Raw genomic sequence first — 24,840 nt, forward strand, 5'->3', positions numbered from 1 at the left:
TTCTTCATATGAAGAATAACAAATAGCCATTCGTGAATTTGAAAAAGAAAAAAGGACGATCTTCTGGAAGAGAGAAGCGAAAACTTTACAAAATGCTTCAAAGAAATTTAAAAAATTTTATACAGCTCAGCTGGAATTGAAATACACATGGTGGAAGAATTCATTAAAAAAAATGTACAGATAACAGTCGCCAATCCAAGTAAGTAAATTTTGTATTGTTTAATTAATTTTTAAAATGTGTTATTTAAAATGTGTTAATTGATTAGCAACATCGTTCCTGATGTCACCATGTCAATAGTCACTATAATTACCTTGTAAAGAACATTTTTTAAATAAATTTAACACTCTTGTTTTATATGTTCTCTGACCTGCTATCTCTATTATTTTATATTGTGTCTGCAAGCCCTTATAGAGTTTAGTTTATAAATTTTTTGTTTAAAAGTTTGTTTATACATTTTTGTTAAAATTAGTTTGTTTAAAAAAAATTTTATTTTCCAGAACCTTTACTCAAAATTGTCCAGCTGCTGTCTCCAGATAAACAAATTTTGGAGATAAAATCAAGGAATGAGGATCATGACCATGTCCTCTCCGAATCTTTGTTCCGTTCTTCGCCTAAAGAAAGCCTGATACCTGTTGAGCACCAAGAGAAAGTTCAAAAATATGTGAATCTCCAAGTATCTATATTTCTGTTCCATTTCATATAGGTAAAAATTTTTCCTTCATTTACTCTAATTATCTCCATTTTCTATCATAATTTTGTTTGTATAGTTAAGAAATTATTTTGTTACTCAGAGTGATTTACACTGACTTACGTGTGAATATTATAATATCTATTTGAACTTATTGTTGTTGCTTAAACTGTTGTTAAATGAGATTTCTGTATCGTGATCTGCGGCAGAATAATCGCAAAGTCCAGGAAACTTCCGGGCAGTGGCCCGCGAGAAACTAAAAGAAATGTCATAGAAAGGGACTGACTCGTAAGGTATAACTTGTAGTTACCCCTAGGCAATTATCTACATATATTTTTTAAAAAAATTTGCAAGTTTAAAATCTATTTGGCACCTTGACAATTGTAGTTCCTTCGCCAGATCACAATACGAAATATCCCCTGTTTTTTTACCTTGACATAATGTCAAATGTATTTTAGTTATATATAAGAGTATAGTAAATTTTCATATGCAGTCCTTGCTTTAAATTTTATGTATCCATAAAATATGGTTAGAAGCAGAGACACATAGAAAATTCAAATTCTGAATTTGTTTTTGGCCAAGTAAAATAAGTTTTGAGGCAAATTTAATGTTTGTGTTTTAAAAATAAATTCAATGAAATACTTGTAAGTAAAGCAAGTACATTGACTTTAGTTATGCAAACTGTTATAACAATATAATTTTTTTAATAATTTAATGCATGACCCTTATAATAGTATTATATTAGTAAACAATTTGTTTCCAATTGAGGAAGAATATATTCAGAATGTTATTATCATAAATAGTGATTTTGTGCTGACATTTAATGTAATTCATATCTCTTTAAATATCTTTATTCACTTTAAATTATGACATAGTATTTTTTATGATAATGTTCTTTTTTTATATAAGTTTTACTGTGTAAATATTTTTATTTAAATAGTATTGTAAAAGTTTAAAAATAGAAATAAATCCAAAAAGTTAATATAAAATGCATGTAACAAAATTAAAAGGAGTTTAAATAACGCATCGTCACCAACTCACTAATATAGAGTGATACCTCGAGATACGAGTTTAATTCGTTCCCTAACCTTGCTCGTATCTCAAAGCAATTTTGCCCATTGAAATGCCGTTAATCCGTTCCGTCCCCAAAAATGCTACCCTCAATTGTTTTTTTTGTGTGTTTTTGAATAAGAAAAATGTATTTATAAATGACAAATACTATATAAAAACATAATAAAAGAGAATGTGAAGCAGAAAAAACTGCTTTTATAAAGTGTACATGCATATTTGTATTTTGGTTACTTAAATGCAACTTACACACAACTTAAATGCTACTATATGCTTACTTTTAGTCACTGCTTTTCTCTTCACTGGTCTTTGCTTTTTTAGCCAGATTTAAAAAAACCTGTCCAAGGAGGTTTGTTTCTTCCTTTTCAGAATGCTGCAGAAATGAGTTAGGCAAGTCTCATTAAATAGCTCCGATGTACGACCAGTTTCAACTTTTTCGGGGTGTTTCTTTTCCAAGAACTGTGAAATTCTCTTCCTCATTCCCAAGAATTCTTTTATCTCTTTTGTAGAGATAACCTCCTCCACCTCTGGTTCTTCCTCGAAACCAATTTCTTGCAGTACGCCCGAATGCTCACCCATCACCAGGTCCATGGATTTTCTCAGAGGCACAATCTCCTCCTCCGCTGGCACTTCGAGTTCGAATCCTTCAAAGCTACGGACTTAGCCGACAGCACAATTTTCGGCTATAGACTTCGAGGTTCGGTGGGTGAACAGGAGCATTGTCGAGGACGAGAAGGGCTTGCAAGGCCATTCCTCGTATCTCAAATAACTCGTATGTCAGGGCTTTCGTATCTCAAGGTACCACTGTATTTGAATCTTTTTTATTGTTAAAGACACAATTTTTAACTCTAACATTATAAAATATAAATGCAACAATAATGTGAAAGGAACAAGTATATTAATCTTGCATTAAAACAATTTCAATTTGGTCAGATTTATCATTTTCCCTTCCTTAGCTTTTCTAACTGCACAATTTAGCAAATGAGATTACAATACACAATTTAGCAATTCTTTCTAAAATTAAAAAAAAAATTCCTTTTTTTTTGTTTTGCATATTTAAAAAAAAATCACTCATTAAATGGCCCAAAAATTAATTCTATTATTTATGCCGGGTTCCCATCGTCCTTAAAAACTGCTTTATTTTTATTTTAGCAATTTTTATCTTCTGCAATGATTTCTTTTATCTGGCTTTTTTTTTTCTTAAAATATTTTATATTTTTAGGTTTAACAACAACAGTTGTTGGTTTGAAGAGGAAGAAAGGTAATAGGCCCACTCCTTTTACAAGAAAAGCAGTTTTGGAGGAAAAAAAATATGCTTATGAACTGCTTTGTAGATGAAGAGACATTATCGAAGACCATAAATAAAGGCATTTTGAAGAAGAAACTGCTATAGAATGTGGTATAGAGAAGGTTTCTTCTTGTATGGAATCATGTGTTGAAATTAATGAAGTGAAGCTGTTCTTTACTTCTGATGGGTGGCTATTGGTTAAAAATGTGATTTTACAAAATCGAGAATGATAACATGGGAATGTCATTCATGCAAACAAGATTGCGGTATGGTGATACTATTTTGTGCGACTCTTATTCGCAGTGGTATCACTATTCCTGTGTCGGCCCTCTGCAGCCTCCAGAACAAAAGTATTGTTAAAAATCTAAACTTTTTAGATCTTTAGACTTTTTTTTTTTGTTGCTTATTTTGATTTTCTTCCTGTGAGATATATTTTGAATAGATATTTGTCATGTGTAAGCCAATTTTGAATAAATATTTGTCATGTGTAAGCCAACTTTATATTTTTTTTTAATTCTGAAACAAACTTTATTTCTTAATTAGTAATTTTTATTGCTTTTTTTTTTTAAATATTTGTTTAACCATTGTCAAATTTCAAGTGAATGTCCACATAAAAACTCATCATTTACCTTTCATTATTAATTTCTGATGGACTTCAATGACATAAATTTTCCCACCAAGATGTTAAATAATTAAGTTTCTAGGTATAGGTGTTACCTATTTTGATAGAATAGTACTTTACTTTCAATAAATTTGCGTTCAGTATGTTTCTTTTAACTGTAATTTATGTAGTATATGTTTCTTTCAACTTCGTGATTGCTTGCTTCTAATCCTAATTGTATAAATTTATATTTAGTTTTTTAAATCTGCTACATTTTTGTCCAATAAAAGTTTAGTTTCTTCCTGCATTTGTGTTTAATGAAATTTTGATAATATACAAGACAGAGCTCACTAAATGTAAATTAGTAGGTTTTTTTGTATTTATAGAAATGTTTCGAGAATAAATTTTTAAAAAATCTACTCCTTTCTTTCCTACACTTAATCTTTAAATATTGAGTATAAAATTCCTATTTATCAACTTCCTCTGACTTTGAAAACTATCTTTTATATTTGATTCTTAATTTAAGTGGAACTTAAAAAATTTTAACCTCCACAACATATGTATAATATCAAACATATATAGTACCAAACATGGTATTACTTTGATACAGGCACTGAAAAATTTAAATCGTATTTAATTAATTTTAAATCTTAAATGATGATACAAATGAATCTGAGTTACTTAAGATTTCAGCAGTTTATCTTCACACAATCTTATTTTTTAACTTATTTTTGTGTCTACTCCTGGTTAGTGAAAGGACATTTTATACTATGTCCCAGGTTCAAAAAACAAGTGCTTCAAATTTCTCAAGAAATACTTAAAGGATTATTTTGTAACTTTGAAGATGTTTAGTTTTTTGCGCATCAGACACAGATCTATAGCAATTCAGTTGAAATTTGAGACTTCTACCCGTAAGGCAGAAAAAATTCTAAGTTTATTTACAATAATTCTCTTAAGTGGTAAAATGACAAATTTAGCTTTCAGTGGTCCAAAAGTAATCGTAACTTGTTTTGTCAATAGGCAGGGCTGATTACGCTCTGGAAAAATCCCGGATTTTTCGCTAACAGTGATCCTAAGATCGAAGGTTCAGACGTTTCAAAAAATCATTGATCACAAAAGTTTCTGGAAATCAAATTTTCAAAGGCCAAACCTAAAAACACAGTTTATTTTATTTGTTTGTAAGGGAGAGCCAGATACTTTATAAGCTTATATTCCTGATAAATATTTATTTTTTATTAGTAAATGGTTATAATCATAAACTCAAGAAAAACATACAGTAAAACCTTTTTTTGTGCGTTGGATAGGGACCACATAAAAGAAATCATACAAAAAAAATTGTTATAAGTTATTACGTATAATAAACAACTTTGTACGATATACTACCTAAAAAAAAAAATTATGCGGTGGTTAGGGACCGCATAAAAAAAGTTGGACTTAAAAAAAATACATCAATGATTTATGAGAGAATGCTTTCAATTAAATTAGACCTAAAGAAATTTTAAAAATAATTAATTCTTCATTGTACATATACATGAAGAAGTTTTCAAATTATGCGTTAAATAGTTTGCTGCTACTCGTCGTAAGCCAAAACGCGCATCTTCTGATATGGTTAACAATAGCTTGAAGATAGGATTTCAATTGATTTGTTTCTTGGTACCATAAATTGGTGATCAGTTTTATGACGACGGTCGACTGGTCAATTGCTTGTAAACCTCATGAAGTGTAACTTTAAACACCAAATTGTATCTCAAAAATTTCAGAGTGACCCTCGTATGTACGTAACTGACTCTGCCTTATCAGAAGATTGTTTAAAATAAATGAACAGAGCATCGCGAAGTCCAGATACATCGTTGTCAAGGAGAGACTACGTAATCAGAGTTCGTCCACAACATGTTATATGTACTACATTGATAGGAAAAATTAAACTGGCGCTAACGCCGCTAAGATTCATATACCGCATAAAAATAAATCGCACAAAACCAAAATCGCATAAAAAAGGACCGCACAGAAACAGGATTTACTGTATTTGTAAAAAATATAGGTATGTATAAAATTTTAAATATATTCTAAGTAAACTAAGAAATATTGAAAAAAAAAGGAAAAATCTGAAATAGACTAAAATCATGGAAGAAAAAAAACTTAACGCTTTTTTTTTTTTTGCATCCTGACTGAATTAGGAAGTAATATGACCCTTCATCCATTAGTTACATATGTAGTTTTAGTTTAACACAAAAGAAAAATTCTTGGAAATTGATCATGATCCGATCTAACTGTACAAACAAGTACGCTTTTAAAACATTGCCTCTGTCCCTGAAACTGATAAGCCTTCAACCATCAAGATTAGAAGCAAAGCTATTTTAAACTGAAAATATTTTTCCATAGTAAAAACGAATTGACTATCCTTTAATGGCAGAAAGGGATGTTTGTCCTGAAATGTATCGTAACATACATTCCATTCGTTTTTCAGCCTGGAATGTACAATGCGCAACAAAAGGAAAAAAACAACGAACTGGACCACCCTGAATAACTTTTGATTTGATGATAAGATGTCTAGGACTTGCAAGTCTGAACTAAAATTAGCACATTTGAGGTCACCATGGTGACCTCAAATGTGCTAATTTTAGTACAGACGATATTTTAAGTGCCAAAATTAAATAGAAATCGCACTTTCTTCCAATAAGCATACCATTTTTGACGGATTTGGATTTCTAAACCCCAAAATATACGGGCAGCAGCAGTCCATGAAATATGGCGGTCAAGAAAGTGCTCCAAAGTTTGGACCTCTTAATGTTAATTTTACTTTACGCATTGTGTTACATCAAAATTTTTTAAGCGAATCGCAGAAAATTTTCACACACTTATAAAATTCATTTATCCGAAAATAATTCTCCGTAAAAATAATTTTTAGTAAACTTTCATTATTTTTTATTATTTTATTCAATTTTGGTAAAAAAAAACTTTTGAAAAGTTATCAAGTTTTTTTGCATCAGTTTTTAAATAATATAATTTTACATGGCAAAATACAAAATTTGAGCGAAATCAGTCGAATAGTCTCTTAGAAATTGAATTTCAAAAAGGCTAGATATTTAAACTTCGATCTCTCAGGAACTATTTGATCGATTTCGCTCAAATTTTGCCGTGTAAAATTATAATTTTTAAAATGGGTGCAAACAATTGTATACCTACTTTTAAAAAGTTTTTCAACCATTATTGAATAAAATAATGGAAGTTCACTAAAAATTAATTTTTTGCATAGAATTATCTAATTTGCTTTAAAAGTTCTCGAGATGTAGCGAAATACACAAAATAGTAAAATTTACATTAACTTCTCCTGGCTATAAATTGTTGCCGCTTCCACCTATATTTAGGGTTGTTCGTAAATCTGTCTGTAGCCTTCCAAAAATGGTATATGTTTATTCAGAGAAAGTACTTTTTTTTTGTCTGACTTCTTCGTAACTTAAAATATCGTCGGCTCTTATTAATTAGCATATTTGTGGTCACCCATCTCTTGAACCATTAAAAATTTGAGCCCTAAGCGTGAAGGTCTCTGATCATTAGATCAAAAGTTATTTAGAGTGCCCATAAGGATAAATCGAGGTATTTTTCAAAGGTAAAAATGAAATTAATATTTAAATATGTCATTAGGTTGAAAAGGGTCAAAATGAATATCTCAAAATTTACCTCAAATATACCTCCAGAGGTATATGTAACAACCTGAGGTGTTTCATCTTACATTTGAGAAGAGGTAGATATTTACTACTTTAAGGTGTTTCTTTTTCAACCTTAGGTTATTACTTATCAACCTGAAATATAATTCTTTACACCTATGGAACTATTTGTTCAACAACCTTAGGTGCTTCATTTTAACACTTCAAGTTATTCTGGATCTGCCTAAAGTGTATTTTTTGACAATTGTAAAGGTAATATTTCATTAACGTGAAGTGTTCGCTGCTCTCATTACAGATATATAACAAGAAAACTGACTAGAGTCTAAAATGGCTATTTTTAACGCAAGTAAGTAAGAATGTTGAGCCCAAGCATTATAAATGTGAATGCACATTTTAAATATTGCCGATGAATTCCCCATCATTTTAAATTTAAAAACATTAATCTGAAGACAAAATGTTGAGTGTAGATATAGATTCCTAAAACACGATTTCAAAGTATCTATCTTTGGAGCTCTCACTCTGCATTTTTGCATTATAAAACCAAGTGAGAGGTTTTCTTGTACCATGGGTTGGATTTTGTCATTGGGATCCGTCATTCACTAAGAATTTTGGAATTAAATGACTAAGCAAAATTATTTTTAATAGATAATAAAATTATTTTTAAAATTACTTTTGATAGTTAAATAAGACAAAAATTAAATTTTTTTGCCATTAAATCCTCGTTATTGGATACAGGGGCCCCCACCAGGGGGGGAGGTGGGCTCACGATGCGCCCACTTAAAGCTTGGGGGGGAATTTTTACACTAAATAAAACGAATAGTTTTTAATAAAACGAACTAAATAAAACGAATAATTTAGAATTTGCCCAAGAATGCGCCCAAGAGCTTTGGGGGGGGGGGCTACTGATTGGATACATAATTTATTGAAAAAAGTTATTTAATCTTCATTTAATTTATAAGTCAACCACCGAAAATGAATTACATAAAATATATTTGATAAATATGAAGTTAATAACATTAATAATTTATAAGGCAAAATGTTTTTTCTCGCAGTCCCAACAATTCTCTACAAAAATAAATAACTATTAATACATATTAATATATTATGTTCAAATGCTAGATGTATTATAAAAAGCTGTATCGCAAAACATATTTTCATATATATATTAATGGTATACCATTAATTCCTCTGTCACTTTATGTAGTGTATTATTATTATTATAAAAACAGTTGAATTTAAATTATAATTATGAAATATTATTGTTAAAAAATATTTTTCAACCAGACAATTAAGTTTAATATAATTTATTTAAATAACCGTAATAGCTATCGCCCCTAAAACTGTCTCAAAAAATTTATAAATTAAAAGAAAAATAATAATTTCGAAAATTTTGGTACCCTTTGAAATAAATGATAAATAAAAAATATATATATTTCACCAGAAAAAAAAGTAGGAAAAGACCCCTTTATTTGTACTTTATTAAAAACTTTATTTAAATTATTAATTAAAATATAAATGAGTCGAAAGAAACAAGTAATATATTTAAATAAATCAAATATAATGTTAATAAATGATTTAGTTTTTAAAAATTCTATGAAAAATTTTATACGCTTTAAGGAAAAAAGAAATAATGTTCTTTTATTTTTAAATTTTTTGTTGTTTGTGAAACAATGACAACCCATTACCAATTTCACATACACAGGTAGAAAAGCATAACTTATAGCTATTGTACCGCTGAATTAGTTTCTGTAAAGTGGCGCTGTTGTCAACGTCGGCGTGATAGCTCTGAGGCTATCTTACCGATAGTCGGTGCAATAGACACTGCCTAACTTCCTTTAGTGCACTCCCACCACGTCATTATTTCCTTCTGAACGACCTCGAAAAGCTATTTCAAAAGATTAAATAATTGTTCGTGTTTCATCTCGCTAGGATACGCTTTTACAATAAAGGACACTGGATAATTTTTTTAAAGAGATTTTATAAGACGGCAAAAGTTATGTATTATTACTTTAAATAAATTTAAAAAATGAAAGCAAATGAATAACTCAGCTAAAGTTATTCTGAAAAAAAAAATATTTTATGGACGTTTTTTTAATAATAAAACTATATTGTGAAACGATAATAAAACCCAAACTATAGGAATAAATGTGAAATCTAAAATTTAGTAGTCAGGGCATTTTTTTTATTTTTTATTTGTCTCTGAAACATGGTGCTTTAAAAAGACGAACATCTAAGAACTTGAGGCTTTTCAAATAATTGTCTCAGGAAAATTTAACAACGCATTTAACTTGTTAAATTAGAAGCGAAACAATATTAGAAAAAGTTAACCTTACTACAATAGATGATAAAATCAATTAGAGAAGGTGGAAATAGACAGGACACGCATTAAAAATGTTAAAAAAAAAAAAAAAAATAGCTCTTGTTTCTCTTTCTTGAGCTCCTGATGGTAAGTGTTTCGTGCTTCCGATAAATCTACCCGATCTATCCAGCGATGAAATAACTTAAATTTACAAGAAATACCTGCGTACACATATTTACAAAAGCAACCATTTTATTTTCGTAGAACACATCTAGCACAACATTCTTTCTGTTGCCACTCACACTTTTCATATATACACAGGCTAAAAAATCGTTTTAGTTAATATTTACACTTTAAATGAATGACGTCATTTTATGAGAGTGACGTAACACTCCCACCTTTTGATTATGTGTATTCCAATAATCAAAATAACAAAAAATCTAATATAAAGTTAAAATTATGTGTCCAAATATCTTGATGGCATCTTAACAGTTCGGCCACTTCTTGTGGTAACGATGTTTCGTAAGGTACTAGAGAAATTATTATGTTTGTCACCTTCATTTGAAGTTGCGCTTTCGTTTGGAGTTGAACCTTCATTTGGTGTCGAACGTATTTCCAGCGGATAAATCCGCTGCACTGGCCTCAAAAACTCGGTATGTGCTGTTTTAAGTCGAGCCACGCGTATCCTTTTATCTTTACCAGGATAGACGGCAATAACTTTAGCCATCGGCCAGTGTAATCTTTTCTTTAAGTCATTTTCGATTAACACAATCTCGCCAACCTTTAGATCATAATAGTTATTCTTCTTGCGCGGTTGAAGGAGTGTCGCTAGGTATTCGCGGCGAAATCTTCTTCTCAACTGTTCTCTTAACGTCTGTTGATACCTATAGCGTTTTTTAAGATCTATTGTATCCAGCTGATCTAAATCAGGTACTCCCACCGTCGAGATCTCTTGTAAAAACATGGACGGAGAAAGAGGTATTAAGTCATCCAGATCTTCTGAGAGGTATGTGAGAGGTCTTGAATTGATAACGGACTCGCAGTCACACAGAACACTAATCATTTCTTCGTATGAAAGGCATGCTTTCCCCAAAATTTTTCGAAGAATATTTTTTACCAATTTCACCATAATCTCCCAAAAGCCTCCCCACCAGGGAGCAGACGGTGGATTAAATTTCCATTCAATTTTGTATACTGATGTTTCAGCTTCAATTGACTTCCAATCTAAGGACTGAAGTAGATTCTCAGCTCCTATAAAATTACTCCCGTTGTCACAATAGATGATGTGAGGTCTTCCTCGGCGAGCAATGAATCTTCGTAAACTCAAAAGGAACGCCTTAGTTGAAAGTGACTGCACCAGTTCGAGATGTATTGATCGATAAACGGCACATGTGTAGATGACAATCCAACTTTTCACACCTTCCTTTAAATGAAGAGGTCCGGCAAGATCTATCCCGACCACTTCAAAAACAGAAGCTTCTTTAACTCTGTCTTCAGGTAAACCTACGGGAACAGTTTTTATACTTCGTGCATTATATCGTTTGCATCTAACACAGGTTTTGAGGATGCGACGAACTGCTCGACGTCCATTAATAATCCAATAATTTTCTCTTAAATTGGACAGTAAAATTTGCAGTCCAGCATGTAAACATTTCAAATGCTTCTCTTTGATTAGCATATCAACCAACATAAGTTTTTCTGGAAGCAAAATAGGCAGTCTAAAATTCTCGGTATCATTTCTCTCTGTCAATTTTGTTTTAATTCTATAGATTCCTTTTTCATCTTTGAAGACATTCAATGATTTTAAGCTTTTTATATAATCTGCAGTAAATGCTTCATTTTGAATAACTTTTATAAGTTTGATTTCTGCATTTTCTACTTCAGCCAGAGTTAGTCCACCCTTTTTCCTATCTTTTTCAGACAGTTTGCAATTTTCAAGGAATCTTAGAATTCATCCAACCATTCTGACATTTTTTGTGTAGCTTGAAAAATAAGAAAAAAACTGATTTGTTCCAAGCAAATTTTTACTTATGAGTATGCAGTGGCGTATCTAGGGTATGGCAGGCATGGCTAGAGCCATGGGCGCATTATTTGAAAAAGGCGCAAAATCAACCAACACCAACGTTTCTTTCGTTTTTTCAATTTTTCAAAATATTTTGATATTTTGCTTGTTTTAAAAAAATTAATTTAACTCGTATACTAATACAAATTTTAAAAACAATAATACAAATTTCAAAAAAATAAATAAAACATTGAAAAGAATCATTTAGAAAACTCTCCAGAAAGCAGAATAAAAACTTCCAATGATCGGATCCTCAGATAAATCTTTCTTTTTCCAGTACCACAAGCAAAAAGACAAGATAAACATCTCTTCATATCACATTACCAGCATGTAAAAGGGCAATTATCTGGGGATGAATAGAACACCTGCAGGCATAGAAAATAGCCCTTTGGTGGTGACAGAGGGCAAAGAGATGTAAAAACCATGGGGTGTCCCTGTCCAGTTTAGCCCAATTATCTTAAATTTTATCAGGGGTGAAAATCACTTTGAAAAGCGGCTTTCGAATTTGTTGAATATACAAATAGAACCCTTGCTGTAAATTAGCGTAAATCCTTTCAAAAAGGAAAGTTTTGCCACACATGGTGGGAATCACTGTCACAAAACATTTAAATACTAAAAACAGGAGGTGTCTCTGCCTTGCCTAAACCAGACAGCCATAAATGTAATTTAAACGAAGTATTAGGATTTTCTGAAAATCAAGGATTAAATTGTAAGTAATCATTTCTTATGTATTGAAATCATGCTCACTTCATTATTTCACGTTATATTTTATAGCGATCGATATACTTTCTAGCAATGCCAACTGCTCCACTTTCTTTAAAATATTTTATTCAGTGGTAGTTAAAAACGAAACCATGCAGAATTTAAGATAATTCTGGTAAAATTTATAATTCTCAAAATAACCAAAACAAAATAACAGTAAACAGAAGTATGTTTCACGTGATTTTTTTCAATTATTTATTATTTAAACGTAGAAAGGGAAAATGGTTTTGCATTAAATAAACAAAGAATCATACAATAAATGTAACTTTTGCACTCAATAAAAAATATTTTTCTATACGGAGCAGAGCAAGTTTGCATCTCTGTATATGCAGATTCAGAGGGGCGTTTACTACATTATAATATTTTGTTTTTGTATATAATTATTTTTATAAAACAAAATTGTTTAATATGCACAATGATTTTTTGGTAACAAAAAGTGAACTTCGTGAATTAAATGCTCGTTATTGTATTATTATTAAAAACAATGTCTTAATGGGAAGAAAAAACGAATGTTAAAATTTGAAATGTTGGAAACATAATTGCAATAAGTAAATATTTTTGTGTAAATTACGTAGCATTACGAAATAGATTTCCTTTCATTCATTAAAAGATAGATTTTAGGTTTAAACACTCATAAAAGTTAAATTTATTTATTTTTAATTGGTTAATTTATTTATTGAATGAATAGATTAAGGAACGTATCGTTAATTGTTCAAACTGATTTTTTTTTTTTTTTTTTTTAATTTTGCCCTTAAGTCACAGAAATATTATTCAAACTCAATTTTAATTTTAAATTAATAACTTAAGCTCAAGTTTAAATAATTCTTTTGTTTACAAATTGAGAAAAAAAAGAGTTGTGTAATTTATCAAGACCTTACTTAGTATTTTTTTTTAATTTCAAAGCATCTTATTTGTCCATTATAATTAAAATAAAATGGAAAAAAATATCACTGAGGTTTATATGTATTTGAGGCTTATTTGTAGGCACATATGTATTTTATAACTATCTATTAAAGCAGCACAATAAAAAAAAATTTTCATTAATTAATTCCCTTTATTTTAAGAAAATAAGAAAAAATTAATAATAAACATCTTATAGAAAAATTTGAGCTTGTTTATTTATTAAACATATGCATTTTTATAAAAATTCAAAAAGCCCTCTGTCCTCAAAATATTCAAAAGATTTATATTTCTCCTTTTCTTAAAAGGAGTATTTTAAAACTAATTAAATTCAATTAATTTTGAAAAGATTTATTCGGATAATGGCTTTGTCAAAAAAATATCGATGGTTAAATCCTTTATTTATAGATAAATTAATTATTTGTTGCTTGTAAACTGAAGTTGCATTTTAATCTAAAGGTTTTCGATTGGGTAAATTTTTAACCGCTTAAAATTTTAAACTTACTTATTACCCCAGACAATATTTAAATTTAAAAAAAAATGTCTCTGCACCATTAAATGTTTAAACGAATAACCGCTAAGGCAAAAATTTACTTTATTAATAACTAGCCGCCTAAGGCGGCCAGCTGTCCGCCACGCTGAAGGTTTTCACAAATAAAGTTTTTTAAAACATAGCAGGAAATCTGAAGATTAGTGGACAATTAAAGTGTTCCTGTCCTGCAATTTTGTCTTCATATCCAGTTCTGCTGCAGATGTGTTATAGCTCTTGAGGATGTTTGAAATTATATAGCTACAACGCTTAAGAAAAAAAAAAAACTAAAATGCCAAATACATGAAAAGAACACGAAAACGAATAAATTTTTTATGGTATCAATTTTTATTTCTATATAATTTTTTATGGTATCAAATTCTATTTCTATATCTGTTACGTCAAGCACTCAGGTATTATAATTTGATCTAGTTGTGCTTGTATAATTTTGATCTAGTTGCGCTTTCTACGTCATTTTGTTAACATCGTTTGGTTTGTTATTTAACATCGTTTGGTTTGTTATTTCTAAGTTAACTTTCAAAAAATTGGCTGGCATCAGCATTTTTATTCTTTAAGTTGTTTATTTTTTCTTTTGGAATTCGTTCCTTTTTAGCGAAATGTTTTTCAACCTAATCGAATTCTTTGCCGACTGTTCTCTGAAAGAAATATATAAAGAAAATAAAGTAAATATTTTTAAAGTGTTGTGAAAAGAATTTTTAGTTGTACAAAGTACTACAATATCGCTACAAAAATTATCGTTTTCGCTTAAGAAAAAAAATAGAGCGTGGAAAGAAGAAGAAAAACTTATTATAACAATTATGAACAGCGACAAATATATCAAAGCAAAGCGTTCTATTTACGTATCGAATATGTTGCCACATTTTTAATACAAAAGTTAAACTTTTCTCCACTTTAATAAATGTAAACTAATGCGAACTTTACAATTAAATTATTAATTCCTTCGTATATTATTGGTTTAAGTTGTCGAAAATTAATATTTCAATTGTAAGGTTCGCATTAGCATACATTTATAAGAGTGGGGAAAAGTATATGCATTTTTCAATAGTTTTTTGAATATGGCTCTTTGAAGACGAAAAAGCAGACGAAAAGCATAGACTTACAAAATGACAGATAACTAAATAACTAATCCAAATTTTTGAAAAAGAAAAAAAATACTTCTTCATTATGTCAAAACACAATTATGTGCCGAGTTTCGTGCCTGGGCGAGGCTTCTGGGGCGATATATTGTGATTACAGACACACACACACACACACAGCCGCTTTTATTATTATGTATAGATTATGTATTTGTCGATCTATGTGTTAAGATTAAATTTGATCATATGAACTTTAAATTATTTTTTCTATAAACGTGCATTTCGTCTCTACCTTCTTTCTTTTTAATATTTTCAACTAATTGACGCTTGAGTGCAAATTTTAAGAAACGACATTTTTATTAACTAAGATTTAACGTAGTAATTTGGTCACATAACAGCCTACTTTGGTTTTAATAAACCGTAACTATAGAAAATTCTCAGAACTATTTAAAATATTTAATAATAATATTACATTACCTTCCCTTAAAAAGCATTTTATGCCCGCTCGAAATAATATTTTTTTAAACTAATTCTTTTAGCAATTTTTTTATCATATCTTTTATGGATTTTTTTAACAATACCCTTGGTACCTTAGCCATGGCCATGTTTGGAAAAATAAGATTATTGTAAAACAGTTTTAATTTATTGCATTAATTCAGAATATTTCTTCTTAGAAATAAAGCTTTTATCCTCCATTTTATTTATTTTGTGAAATATGCGAAAATTATGTGACAAATTTAAAAATGAACAAAAGAAATCAATGTGTGTTATTAACATTTTAATATTAGTGCAGATTTTATAAATGTGTTTTCAGTTATTATTGTACTTTTGTTACTTTTTTGTTTCTTTACATAAAAATAATATTCTATTTAGCTCAAATTTAAAGGAAATATATTAGGGGGAGGACCTGTTTTCTAGTCTAAGGTTCTGGGGAATACGAAGATCAAAAACCTAAATTCGATGAAAAATGTTTTTATTAAGGGGAAGTATGCTTTTACATTTGATTTTATTGCTCAAGTTAATGTATGCACTAATTTCTATGGGTTTAAAGAAAAATAAAGTAACTTACAATTTTATCGTAATATTTTGTAATTTAAAATAAAATATTTAACGTTTCCCTATCGAACCATTAAAATTGTAATAATACATGATTATCTGATACTAATAATTAGGATTACCAAAGGTCAAAGGTAATTCTTTTTCTAGTTTACTTGATGGGTTCCAACCACCTTCGGACTTATGTGTATAAAATGAACAAACAAGAATTAAAGATAAGAATTTTTAATTTAAATATACAAACTTTTAATTAAATATTTAAATCTTTTGAATAGTTCCAAGTCTACCATACGATTTAAAAAAAAAGTTTTATAATCCTAAAAAGAAGAAAAATTCGAAACGAAACTAAAATGTCTATACTTTAATTGTCTTTATTTTCCTTTTAAAAATTTCAAGCACGATGCCGCAAAAATATGTTCATAATAGTTTCCATTTTCTCAACCTACTTAAACATTAATTATTAACAATATCATTAAAGAAACTTTTTCTTGAATTATCACTAATAATCACTCGAGTTTAGAATATATTAAAGATAATAAAATTAACCCGATTGCGACTTTTGATTTCCAGGATCTTTTCAATAGCATTCCCCTTTTTAAACTAAAAGATGTCTTTTTGAATTATTACTATGATTTTAAAAATATCCTTAATTGCGATTTTCATAGTATTTTTAATAACTACCTTAACAATGGAAAAGAATATTTTTTCAAATTGATGGAATACCACAAGGATCTAATCTTTCATCTCTCTTAGCTAATTTATTTTTGCACTATTATGAAGAAAAAAATCATGCACTTATTATTAAATATGTTTTTAGATTTATTGGTGATTTAATTATCTTTAATTTTCGAAGTTATGCAATTTTATTAAATAATATTTACCGCAAAGAATTAATCTTGCTTTGTAATCATGATGATAACATTAATTAAAATTTTTTAGATTTGGGTATTATAAAAGAAGAAAATATTTGCTTTGTTGATTTGAACGATAAAAGAAATGATTTTAATGTAAATAAACTAATTACTTAGAATTTTAATGTTTCTAAAATATCTATTTAAATACGATGTTTAATCAAATGAATAGAAATAAAAAAACATAAAGTAATGGTTTTTTTCTCCAAAAAAATTGACAAACTCTTCAAAACTTGAAAGAAAAAAAACAATTGATACCCAACTAAAGTGATAAAATTCTATGTGAAATCATTGAGTTAATTGTATGTTATTATAAATAAGTTATTTAAAAACTTCTTGGTTAATTTATATAATTTTTACCACGTGCAAATCTATTTCGGGCAAATCCGTGGCTAAAAATATGCGCCAAACGGCAATTCATGCTTCTTTCTCTCTTTTTTTCTTCTTAAATAAATGTTATTTTTCTAAAATCATTAAAATTGTATAATTAAATGTCAACCTATTAATTATTAACTTATCCAGAATAATATCAACTCGCGCACATCCATTTTCGAGCCAATCCTTGGTAACTTACAAATCAAACGCGCTTCAGTATATCATATATATATATATCATATATATATATATATATATATATATATATATATATATATATATATATATATATATATATATATATATATATATATATATATATATATATATATATATATATATATATATATACATATAAAATATTTTAAGAAGGGGCGCCGATAGGGAGGTTTGCCATAGGCGCCATTTTCTCTAGATACGCCTCTGTGAGTATGGCTGTTCTTTTTTCTTTTTCCTTGTTGATAACTTGTTCATCAATTATATATTCAGATAGAGGCCATGTGTTTTCAGGTAATTTCAACCAGGAAGGACCGTCCCACCACCTTGAACTCAATAATTTTGTTACCGAGCAGCCGCGTGATGGTAGATCGGCTGGATTAGAGTGACCGGGAACGTGTCGCCAATTTCCTGATGAAAGAGCACGGATTTCTTTTACTCTATTTCTGACAAACACACTCCATGGCTCGTCTTTCTGGATCCATTGTAAAGCAGTTGTAGAATCGGACCAATAATGAATCTTGACATTTTCTATTTCTAAGCTTTTCTTAACGAAATCTGCTAGACGAGTACCAATGCAACAGCTTAGAAGTTCAAGTCTAGGAATAGATACTCTTTTTAAAGGTGCTATTCTTGATTTAGCAAGTAACAATTGTACTGTTGTTTGATATTCTGTCTCACATCTAATGTAAACAACAGCTGCATAGGACAGACCACTAGCGTCGCAAAATACATGAAGACTTAAGCTACTATTTCTCAAAATAGCGTGACGGGGAATTTTCACTGTATGCAGTATATTCAGGTCTTCCAACCATTTGAGAAATTTCATTTTTATATCCTCAGAAACTTTTGAATCCCAACCTAATTTTGATTGCCAACTTGTTTGCAATAAAATCTTCGGATATAACATAATTGGACAAGTAAATCCGATTGGATCAAATACTCGATTAACAAAAGATAACATTACTCTTCTGGTGATAATTTCTGGAGGATAAATAATTGTTCGAGTGTCACAAAACAATACGTCCTCTGATCTGTCCCACAAAAGACCCAACACGGTGACGGTTCAAATTTTTCAGTTAAGTTTTCTTTCTCTGTAAACTCCCAACCTCGCAGTTCGAATTTTGCTGCAGCCATTAAGTCTGTAGAACACTGAATGAACTCTTTTAACTGTTGTTCAGAATCTACAGACGTGACACAATTGTCGACGTAGAAGGATTTTTTCAGCTTCATAGCCACCTCTTGGACATTGGAGGATTCATACTTGTTCAAATGATGTTGAATAACAGCTCCCAGTAAAAAAGGACTGCAATTTAAACCAAAGACAACTCTGGCGTGTTGAAAAACTTTAACTGTTTTCGCTTCCTTATCCTCCCACCACAGAAATTTTAAATATTTTCTATCGTCTTCATTTACGGATATCTGGAGAAAAGCCTTCCTTATATCTGATATAACTCCAATTTTCTTTTCTCGAAATTTTATTAGTAAGGTAGGGATCATTTTTAACAAGTTTGGTCCTTTCATCAGGTAGTCATTTAACGATAAGTTATCTCTTGTTTTACAAGAAGCGTCAAAAACTGGTCTGACGTTCGTGGTGGAATTGGACTTGAAAACTCCTCTATGAGGAAGATAATGGCCGGTACCTTCGTTTGATTCTTCGATGAAACCTTCTTTTATCCATTCTCCAAAAACTGCATTATAACTATCCAAACGGTTATCCTTGATAAGTTTAGCTGTCATCGTTTTCAATTTTCTGCCCGCAATATCTCTGTTACAAAGCATATCGCTTACATCTTTCACCCATGGAAGACTAATTTCATATCTACCATCTGCGTGTATTTTGACAGTTCTAGAAAAGTGTTCCGTTGCTAGAGCATCGTATTCTTCTGAAGTAATTGTCTCGCAAGGATCAGATATACCAATTGTTTCCAATTCCCATAAGTCAGTAACCGAAGTATTTTGAATGAAAAGTGATGTTGAGATAAGCCCAGTGGAACTATAAGTATGGTTTGGTTTTCCCATTACCGTCCAACCAAGGTACGTTTCCATTGCTACCAGTCCGCACTTTAATTGCATGGTTTGACCAGTGTATAGTTTTCCAATATAATCCGCTCCTATCAAAAGTTCGATTTGTTGAGAATCTTTACCTACATCAGAGATATGGATTCCTTTACTTCGTAATTCAGCTAACCAAGGACCATTTTTCAAACTTGGAATATAGCCACAAATTACCTGTTGGTCTAAAACTTGAATTTCGAACTTTTTATTTTTCTTCATATTTCTTATCCACAATGTGTATTTTTTAAGTTCTTTTCTGGAACTAGCTCCACCAAAGACTACGTGTGTTAAAGTTTCATATTTGTTGGTCCTCCATCCCATTTCATTTATCGTTGATTTCAGGATGTACGACCGTTGAGATCCTGTATCACATAGTGCTCTAACAGTTTTCCGTTGTCCATTGGCTTCAATAGCTACCATAAGGGTTTGCAATAAGACTTCAGGTTGACTTTGATTCGACAAAGTAGTATTTTCTTCAGCTGATGTATCCACAGCCGATGTCTGATTTATTTGGCTCAAGTCTGGGCACATTACAGGCCAATGTCTTTTGTTACAGACAATACATCGAATATTAGCCCTGCAGTGTTTCGAGCGATGTCCCACCTTCAGACATAAAAAACAGGCCTTCTGTTTCTTTATTATTTCCTGTTTCTCATCTAATGATAAATTCTTACCTTTAAAACAATTTTCTGAATTATGTTGTTTCCCGCAAAAAATGCAGTTGCGTTTAAAATGTGGTGCTATTGGCCTATTCTCAGAGAGCAAATCATTTGCAGTAAAAACAGGAGTTGATATTTCGAAATCTTTGTCTCTTTTACGATGCGAAGAGTCATAATTTTTAAAACCAGTTTTCGCCATAGAAATACGTTCTTCGCCTTCGACTTCGGCTCTCAAAAATGTTAATAACTGCGATAATTTATTGCCATAGGAATCACTTGAATCATTTTCCTTAGTAATTACAGGATTTCTCAGCCACACTCTTAATAAATCCTCTGGAATACATGATTCCACAAGCGGAAACAACATTGCTGCGTATTTCTCTTTTGTTACGCCAATAGACTCCAGTGAACGCAGATATGACTCTAATTTATCGTAAAGTTGCATTATGTTCATCTTTGCTTTTGTGTTCATTACATTTTTCACCACTAAATTTAATAATTCTCTTACGTAATATTCGACGAGGAGTTCTTCCCGCCCAAATCTCGTTTTTAAACTTTCTACCACTTTGGCATAATTATCAGCAGACGGCGGATAACTGTCCACAATTTCCCTTGCTCTACTCCCGACAACCATGCATTGAATGAGATATTGGAATTTGTCCTCATCACTCATACATTCATCATCATGGATTCGACTAAATTGGCTCCAAAAACTTAACCAATCCTTGACTTCCCCACTAAATTTAACTAATTCTATTTTGGGAAGATTTAATTTTGTCTTTTCAGCCGCCACAGACAAAGCGGTTTCGGGAAATGTGAGAAATTTTTCCAAATATATTTTCACTTCAATACGAATTACATCAGTTTTTTCCTTGTACTCTTCAATTTTATCGTATTCTTCAGATAAGTTTTCTGATTTGGCGTCAACTAATAATTTATAGATTTCTTCATCTAATAATGCCAAATCGTTTGCAATACGTTCAAAAGATGAAAATTTAATTTCAATATCTTTACGAGTACTTTTATTTTCCTTACACATCGCCAATAACTGATTATAACGTTTTGTAAATGTTCCACGAACAGGAATTCGTTTGGCGATAAGAGAATCCATAATTACAGTCGCCAATTAATATTGCAAATGAAAACTAACCTTTAAAATCCGGGTCACCACAATGTTTCGTGCTTCCGATAAATCTACCCGATCTATTCAGCGATGAAATAACATAAATTTACAAGAAATACCTGCGTACACATATTTACAAAAGCAACCATTTTATTTTCGTAGAACACATCTAGCACAACATTCTTTCTGCTGCCACTCACACTTTTCATATATACACAGGCTAAAAAATCGTTTTAGTTAATATTTACACTTTAAATGAATGACGTCATTTTATGAGAGTGACGTAACAGTAAGATCAAAAAGGGAAAATCATGGATTTGGCTCATCAAACAGCTTGAAGAGCCTGAGTAAGTAAGTATAAGGGCAATACCATCACGATAGATTTACATCTTTAAGATATAAAAAAGTCATTATTTCGTAAAAAAAAACACAATTAAATAAATAAATAAAATCATATAAATATATTTATTATTATGAAAAATGTTCATTAAATAATTATAGTTTAAAAGATGCCGCCCTGTCCTAACAGAAAAACAGTAATTACCTATTTTATTTACACTAGGAGGCGCAATACCTTACACGCTCGGCTCACCAACTCCCGTGGTTGCTTCTTATTCATCTTTGTTTATTTTTCCTAAAAGTTCATATTTTTTTTCAAAGGTAACAAAGGGCACTTTGCTCATAAGATATACAATTATTATAAATTTGAGTAAGAACATTTTGCTAAAATGCTAATCGTAACAAAATGAACTATTACTTGGAGTTGAAAAATAATCAATTGCACTCGAAAAAAGAAGCATTTAAACTAAGGAATACAAAATTTCTTACATAATGCGAAGTAATAAATAAAAAGTGATTTTACATGTTAACAATATATTACGATAACCTTATATTATATGACAGTTCAGATTGGAAATGGTTTATATCTCTTTTGAGTTGAGTTTTTAAAATTTCGATATAAATATTAAGATTTATGTATGGCATTATCTAATATTTATTTCTTCTTTTTTTGTTGCTGTCGACATCAAATCAAGCGCGACCTAATAAAATAAGGTTCCTAGAGATCTAAACTTTTCTTCAATGATGGATAAATCGTCATCCTTCAGATAAAAAAAAAAAAAAAAAAAAAAAAAAAAAAAAAAAAAAAGTGCTACTAAAGCACTAAAAATAAGCAATGACTTCTGAACAAATTGGAATTAAGAAAAAAACTTGTGTTATGTCAAACCGTAAAAATTTAACCGTTTTGTTGCATTTCAGCCAACACTCTATTTTTACTACAAGCGTAACAATCATTAATTTTCGTGCTAGTAATCAATTTTAAGTTGTTTTTCTTATTTCATTCATCGTAGTCCTTTTATTCTAGACTCCATCGCATTTTTAAGTTTTTAGGCAGCGAAACAAAATGTAACGTAAATTAATGGAATCCACTAATTTTAACCACCAATTAATTGGAACCCACTGTTAGCAGATGTCTAAAAGGGTTTTATGTTATTAACATACACGCATTGAGTTTTATAGAATTTTTTTTTCTATTTTAAATTTATGATTATAACATTTAGAATAATAAATAAATTTGCGGAATTTCATTCGTACAAGTGTAAGAAAAAAAAGTTTCTATTCCCTTTTTTTTTATTAAAAAAAACGCTTTTTTTTTGAGAAAGGCTTCTTTTTTACAGAAACGATAATTTTAAGCGCACATTGTTGCGAGCAATAGTAATTAGTTTTTTAAAAGAAACTTATTTTAACATTAATTATATGTCTCTTTGTTTCTGCGCAGCTGAATTGGTTCATTATAACAGTAATATGTCATCTACCTTTCCAATGCCCATAAAAGCTTGTTTCTTTACAACCTTACATGAAAGTTGCCGATGTTCAGTGATTAAATGTAATTCGTCTATTTGTTCTTATAATAATGAGTGCTTTTTTTTTTTACAACGAAGAGCTATTATTTAGTTTTGAAATATTAGTTGGGTCAATTCATAAGGATGTAATTAGATATCTTAATATAAATGACATATTAAGAGTTATTTTTAGATGAACGAGTATCTTTAAGCAAGCATAGATGTAAGAGCAATCAATGATTAATCTTAGTCTGTAGATAATCGGTGTTCCTGATTATCGGACACCTTTTATATTTGTTATTTTACTTCAAATCATAAATTTCTCTATTTGATAAAATTTGAATGAAACTAAATTTTAATGTTTACTCGACAGTTTAATTCTTTACAGCAACAGGTTAGCAGTTTTAAAACAACAGGTTACAGCTTTACGGTAAAGAAAAAAAAATCAAAAATGTTTTAATTTCAACCTAATATTAATAGACAAAAAAATGAACATTATAGTAAGTTCTTCAAAAGGTACAGTAACAAGTTACAGCTTTTCAGTCAAAAATTACTCTTTAAAAATATTTTATACTTATAAATATTTTTCATTATAATTTAGAGAAGAGCTGTTATATATTTAGATAAAATAATAAGAGATAATTAGAGCATGAAATTCTTATAGCTTCGTATTAGTGCTGCTCTATGAGAATTATATTTTAATGCTCATAAATGGTACTTCTCTATATTGAATAAATAATGATTTTCTTTCACTACTGTAGTAACTAAATAACGTATTTGTGTCACAAAGCGTCAATTTCAACCTATTGTCAAGACAAAAAATGAATGTGTTAGCAAGTTCATCTAATCATCTAATCCAATAAGTGCCATGAAGAAAAAAAAATCACTTTTACTCGTAGCGATGTCCTGTTCACCTCTTGCTCAGTTAATTCGTTAGTCTTATGATTATTTGTATCTAATTTTGTAACTTGTCCCGAAACAGAGAATTGCGTAAAAAATAATTTAGTTTTTGCAATTTTGTTGATGTCTCCGAACTCCTGTTTCAGTAGGTAACAATATTTAGCATTTTAACATGGTAATTTTGAGCCCAACTCACAAGACAAAGGTACTATTGAGTTAAGTGTAGAGTTAAAATTGCTTCAGTGATTAATTTTTCTTATTGAGTTCCCACTAAACGATAAATTACTAAAAAATAAGTAAGTAACTGAATCGAAAGAGCGAATACATACAGTGGATTTGCTGCTTGACAAAGCAAAAAATAATAATTAAAAAAAAATAATAAAGCATCTTAATAACTTTAAATCTAATTGCTTTTTCATGCGCTAAGAATGGTTTGAATGAAGAGTCTAAATTTTTCTTTTCTTTTTACTTTATAGATGATATTTCGAGCCACAAAATCATTCACAACCACGTACTTTTCCTGAATAAACATTCTTTTTTCCATTGAGTTTGGATTTTTGACCCTCTAAATACAGGATAATCCGCTATCTGAAAAATAAGGTTCCAAAAGTTTAGTTTAGTAAGCCGTCAAAAGCTTTTAATGCTACTTTTAATTTTTGAGCATTTTGCCATATATATGGAACTATTTAAGAGAATTTTAAAATTTTTGAACTTAACAGTAAAACGTTACACCATAAT

At 29.9% G+C, this 24,840-nt stretch overlaps 3 protein-coding genes and 1 long non-coding RNA gene across 6 annotated transcripts; 1 reads left to right on the forward strand and 3 right to left on the reverse strand.

Annotated features, from left to right (window-relative positions):
• The first annotated feature begins 58 nt into the window (after nt 1–58).
• On the forward strand, nt 59–3,953 carry LOC147808176 (uncharacterized). Of its 3 annotated transcripts, none has more exons than XR_015434758.1 (3): nt 59–199; nt 499–2,555; nt 2,980–3,953. It is a non-coding gene; the product is annotated as an uncharacterized LOC147808176 (long non-coding RNA). The 3 variants fall into 3 exon arrangements; XR_015434757.1 differs by having other exon boundaries at nt 499–704; XR_015434759.1 differs by lacking the exon at nt 2,980–3,953 and having other exon boundaries at nt 499–704; nt 2,127–2,958.
• A 6,117-nt stretch (nt 3,954–10,070) lies between these two features.
• LOC147808177 (uncharacterized) lies at nt 10,071–11,291 on the reverse strand. The gene has a single exon (XM_087166912.1). It carries the CDS (start codon nt 11,289–11,291, stop codon nt 10,071–10,073), a length of 1,221 nt encoding a protein of 406 aa, XP_087023038.1.
• A 6,378-nt stretch (nt 11,292–17,669) lies between these two features.
• LOC147808178 (uncharacterized) lies at nt 17,670–18,485 on the reverse strand. Its single transcript, XM_087166913.1, has one exon. The coding sequence runs from the start codon at nt 18,483–18,485 to the stop codon at nt 17,670–17,672; it is 816 nt and encodes a 271-aa protein (XP_087023039.1).
• LOC147808179 (uncharacterized) lies at nt 18,485–21,349 on the reverse strand. The gene is made up of 3 exons (XM_087166914.1): nt 21,274–21,349; nt 19,852–21,189; nt 18,485–19,761 (listed from the first exon to the last, which is right to left on the reverse strand). Exons 1-3 carry the CDS (start codon nt 21,347–21,349, stop codon nt 18,485–18,487), a joined length of 2,691 nt encoding a protein of 896 aa, XP_087023040.1.
• Nucleotides 21,350–24,840: the final 3,491 nt, after the last annotated feature.

Source organism: Parasteatoda tepidariorum, chromosome 6 (genome assembly GCF_982258835.1).
Source record: "Parasteatoda tepidariorum strain Cologne lab strain chromosome 6, Ptep-v5.0, whole genome shotgun sequence".
In the NCBI taxonomy this organism is placed as follows: Eukaryota; Metazoa; Arthropoda; class Arachnida; order Araneae; family Theridiidae; genus Parasteatoda; species Parasteatoda tepidariorum.